Source organism: Archocentrus centrarchus, chromosome 8 (assembly GCF_007364275.1).
Source record: "Archocentrus centrarchus isolate MPI-CPG fArcCen1 chromosome 8, fArcCen1, whole genome shotgun sequence".
NCBI classification, from domain to species: Eukaryota; Metazoa; Chordata; class Actinopteri; order Cichliformes; family Cichlidae; genus Archocentrus; species Archocentrus centrarchus.
Genome location: NC_044353.1, coordinates 5395425 through 5400428, shown reverse-complemented (window position 1 = coordinate 5400428; position 5004 = coordinate 5395425). Strand labels below are relative to the sequence as shown.

The 5004-nt window shown below is 42.6% G+C and overlaps 1 protein-coding gene across 1 annotated transcript; it reads left to right on the top strand.

Moving 5' to 3' along the window:
- The first annotated feature begins 965 nt into the window (after window positions 1-965).
- Window positions 966-4393, top strand: LOC115784674 (protein SCO1 homolog, mitochondrial-like). Its single transcript, XM_030735986.1, has 7 exons — window positions 966-1191; window positions 2247-2366; window positions 2662-2752; window positions 2894-3091; window positions 3392-3484; window positions 3832-3947; window positions 4030-4393. Exons 1-7 carry the CDS (start codon window positions 1042-1044, stop codon window positions 4162-4164), a joined length of 903 nt encoding a protein of 300 aa, XP_030591846.1. The 5' UTR covers window positions 966-1041; the 3' UTR covers window positions 4165-4393.
- The last annotated feature ends 611 nt before the right edge of the window (window positions 4394-5004 follow it).

Genomic DNA, 5004 nt, shown 5'->3' with positions numbered 1-5004 from the left:
TGACGTTTTTTATTTTCAGAGAATATTCACATTTTATTTCTTTTTTTGGATTTCTTGTTAAACTTCATGGGTAGATTGTTTATGACCAAAGTTATAATTATTTATGGGGTCACTGGGGTCGAGATCAAAGGTCAAGGTCAAATGGGTTAAATCTTTGTGGAGTTTTTTGTTGGATTTTCATGTCCATTTCATATCTAATAGGAACTCTTGCATCATTATTCTCTATGTCAAGACATTTTGCAGTGATCAGCTCCTGGAAGTCAGGGTCAAAAATCAAGGTCACAATTATTAAATCTTTGTTTTTCATGTGACAACAAACAGGGTTACTACAGTGTGACAGGCGTAGTTTGCTCCACTAGATGGTGCTCTTGTTTATTTATTCTGTTTTTCTAACCCCCTTCCATTCCCTCTTCTGTGTCAGAGCTCCTGTCGGGATGCTCCGAGTCTCCACAGCTGCTGCCATCACAGTCTTCCCATTTGTGGCCTGGCTTTATTACCACATCAATAAGGAGCTGAGATCAGACTGGCCTTCACACTGCACAACTGCCATTTAGACATCGGCCTGTGTTGTCTGATGGAATATCTATAACAGCTCAGGTGCACTTTAATTTTGTTTTAGTTAAACACTTTTTGTAAAATAAAAAATAAAGTTTATTGAATGTGCCAGATTAAATGTAAAAATCTCCTGTGCAACGTTTAAGTGAAATAAAATAGAATAAAATGAATCTTTATTAAGATAAAGTGATGTCCAGGTTTGTCTAAAGGTAAGTTTTCCACTCTTCGGGTGGCAGCAGAGAGCACACGGCCAAAAGAGAAGAAGAAGATATTTGTGACGCCATTTCCTGTGATTAGTAACGGCTCCCTGGCTACCGATCTGAGATCAGCCAATTAGGTCCTAGTGGCGTGTTTAAAACTACCACGACTGTAGTAAAACTGACCCGAGAACGGTGATTTGTATGCCGTGTTTCTGTTCACTTCTCATGCTTTATCGAAGCTGTAGCCGCTTCCTGGTTGTGGCAGCGGTCCTGTGAAGGTGCAAACATGTCCCTGAGTGTGTTATATCACAGCCTGGGCTGCCGTCTGCTTCATGGCAGAGTATTACGGAGCCCAGTGAGGATCACAGCCGGCGCTTTACGGAGGGAGGCGGGCCTGAAACATGCGCTGTCCCCGCGGAGAGCTCACTGCTGCCTGGTAGGTCAAAGCTGCGGGTGTCCGCGGTGACAGCAAACTTTATTTAGAGTTTGACAGTTTTGCAGCCCGTTCTCTCTGTATCGTTAAACCAGGTCTTGTTTTAATGACAGAAATATCAAGCAAAGCGCTTCGTTTAGCAAATAATTTGTCACAGTTTGCTGTCTGTATCGGGGAGGGAAAAAACACGCTCAATAATTTAGGACCATCTGCAGTTACACCTGCTTCTCCTACTAGCAGCACCAACTTAAACTGGCAGATGTTTGAATGGAAATGATCTACAGACACAGAACCCAGACCTGGATGATCCTGGACTAAGATCCATTTTCCCTCCATCAGTCCATGTCAGGGAAACTCGGTGTTCAAGCTGACTTATCCAACTTTGCAGCTCCACATTTTTTTTTCTTCTTGGACTCAACCACGGCTGCGGCTTGAGAAGTGTAGCTCCTCCCCCTTTCAGTCAACTTTCCTCTGTTTGGCTGCCCTTTATAAACAGAAGGTAGATGGGTGGGCCTTCTATGCCACAAGAGGTTTACTTAAATAAAAGATCATTTATTAAACATAAACTAACCAAGACAAACGTCAGGGAGGGTTGATGTCAGGTGGAATGTGAGAGAGAGAGAGAGTGATCAGTTTGTCTGGACCTGCTTTTATAGCCTGGAGGGCGCAGGTCAGCAGCATTAGCAGCCAGTTATCAAGAATAGCAGGCCAGGACTTCTCGAGACGCTGAGCAGGTCATCACATTTAGAATTAGAAGGCTTTATTTTCCCTCTCTGTGCAATTGTTGTTGATGCAGATGGGAGGCGCTGCTCTTCCTGAAGTCAGAGATAATTTCCTTTGTATCCACAGTGTACAGCAGTGAGTTCAAGTAGTTAAGAGGCTGTTGTCACTGTTCATGCAAGCAATGAGGTATGCATTATAGCATTAACTGCAGCATTACCTGTGTATGCACAGACCTCATTATTTAAAACTGTGGCCATGTTTAATTTGAGTATCCAGCATTTTTATATTTCATGACTTTAATCAACTCACAGTTTCCTGTGCTTGCTCATTAACAGGTAAATGTGAGTCAGCAGCACACCTGCAGAGCGACACAGTGGCTGAATCAACACAACTTAAGAACATTTTCCTCACTGCCTCCTCCACCTTCATCAGGAGATAAGCCAAAGAAGTCTGGGGTAAGAGTTTGATTGACGCCATTCATTTTAAATGGAAACTTCAGTTTGGAAGGTTCCTTTTGTCTTATAGGGCAAGGACATGATGACATTTAATGGCTTTAGTAGCACTAAGAAACTACACTAGGCATTTATAAGTCCTGCAAAATATTCTCCATCACTCATCAGCAATCAAGTTATTTAAGGTGGCCCAAAGGATACGGATCTGTTTAAATAAACTTACCAAGAGTTTATTTGCAGGTAGAAAACAAACCAAGAAGCAGCTGTGATGAAATAAATGTCTGCGCTCTCTTTAAAGCCTGTGACGTGGAAATCTTTAGCCATAACATTCGCTGTCGGGGGTGCTCTGCTCGGAGGGATGAAATATTTCAAGAAAGAAAAGGAGGAAAGTATGTGTTTCACTACACATTAAAAACTCATGTCAGTATACAAGGAAACAGTGGATGTGACCTTTATTTTATACATGTTAATAAAGTGATGGGCTCGTAAATAACCTGCCTCTGTGACTCTAATCATGCTGTAATTGGCAGTGATTGAAAAAGAGAGGAACAAATCAATAGGGAGGCCGGCGCTGGGAGGCCCGTTTTCACTCATCGATCACAACAACAAGCCCACCCAGAGCGAGGACTTCCTCGGCCGGTGGATCCTCATCTACTTTGGGTTCACTCACTGCCCCGACATCTGCCCCGATGAGCTGGAGAAAATGGTGGAAGTGGTGGATGAAATAGGTATTCAGACTGGTTTTTATTAGAAGAGGCGGTGAGAATATCAAGTCCTGATTTTACTCAACGTGTGTGTGTGTGTGTGTGCGTGTGTGCGTGTGCGTGTGTGTGTGTGTGTGCGTGTGCGTGTGCGTGTGCGTGTGTGTGTGCGTGTGCGTGTGCGTGTGTGTGTGCGTGTGCGCGTGCGTGTGCGTGTGCGTGTGTGCGTGTGTGTGTGTGTGCGTGTGTGTGTGTGTGTGTGTGTGTGTGTGTGTGTGTGTGTGTGTGTGTGTGTGTGTGTGTGTGTGTTTGTTTGGCTTTTTGCAGACAAAATAAAAACTCTTCCAAACTTGACGCCGATCCTCATCACCATCGACCCTGACAGAGACACTCCAGAGGCCTTAGCCTCGTATGTGAAAGGTAAAAAAAAGCCACATGATCAAACTGAATACCACAAGTTTGAATATGTATGGCGAAAACTGTTGTTGAGTAGGAATGCAGCAATTCAGAAACACAAAATATTGTCCACGGAGCTCTACATGTCTGGTTAAAGCAGTTTGGTTAAAGCTGTAATTTAGTGCAAATGCATAAACTGTTAAAGAGAAGCAAAACTAATATTTTGAGAATAACTGTGAAAGAGTAACTGACCCTCCCATGCATCCAAAAAAAGCATGCCAGAGGTGGGTGTAAACACAGGCTTCTCCTGCATAGAGGAACTTTATCCTGTGTTCTTGGATTTTAAACATTCGTATCATCTCATCCTTCAGAGTTTTCCCCAAAGCTGATTGGTCTGACGGGGTCGACAGCTCAGATCAATGAAGTTTCCAGAGCGTACAGAGTTTACTACAGTCAGGGGCCAAAGGATGAAGACAGCGACTACATCGTGAGTCACTCTCTGCTCTGGTTCAGCTCCCAGAAGCCAGGATTTTCTTCATTTACCAGATTCACCTGTCTGTTTTCTTTAGGTCGATCACACAATCATCATGTACCTCGTGGGACCTGACGGAGAGTTTGTGGAATATTTTGGACAGAACAAAAGAAGTGTGGAGATCACCAACTCGATAGCAGCACACATGAGGAAGTACAAGAAAGGAAAATGAGCTGCAGCTCATTAAAGTCGACCGCGGACTCTCAGACATCCTCAGGCATGTCTGTCAACTACTGCCATCATATCTTGGCTTTTATTTATTCTGGATCCATGATTCCATAAAGATACATGTCTGCAGTGATGCTCAGTGGTGTACAATTTCCAGATTTTTTTCATTTTATTTTCTGATTATTCATTTTGCATTGCTGCTGAATTAAAAAAAAACCCCACAAACATTCAAATGAGCTCAAAATTTGTAATTTCTGATGCAGAAAGTGCAGCTTATTCTTAAAGGCAAATGAAGCAAGCCTTTGAATTTCATTTCATCCAAGCCAACATAAAATATACAGTGAAAATAGTGTATTAAACATATTAAACATGCGCAAAGTTCCAAATAATGCGATGAACCAAAAGCCGAAGTTTCAGGCTGCTCTGCGTTCCTGCTGCTGTGTCTACACCACGTCACAGACCTCACATATCTAACATGTTAATCTCAGGCAGCCAATCAGGTCCAGCATAGGATCAATAAAGATTAGAGTACAGGAACACAGATGTGCCCTTTACATCCAAATGCACGGCTTGGAAACTATTAATGAGATTCTGGCCATCTTTGGTTTTAGGGGCTTACAAACACACAGAGGCAATTTCTTAAATGTGGGTGATTATTTTTTTTAGAGCACTTTGAAACACAGCTTCACATTTAAAGAAATGCTCATTCATGACCTTTTCTGTAACTGCAGATGAAAGGAAGGACCTATCCTAGTCAGAGCGTCCTGTCACCTGTCAAAGGACGACTAAAAACTCAGTTTTTATCAGATCTGACTTATGATTCTACACATGCAGTTTTATACAC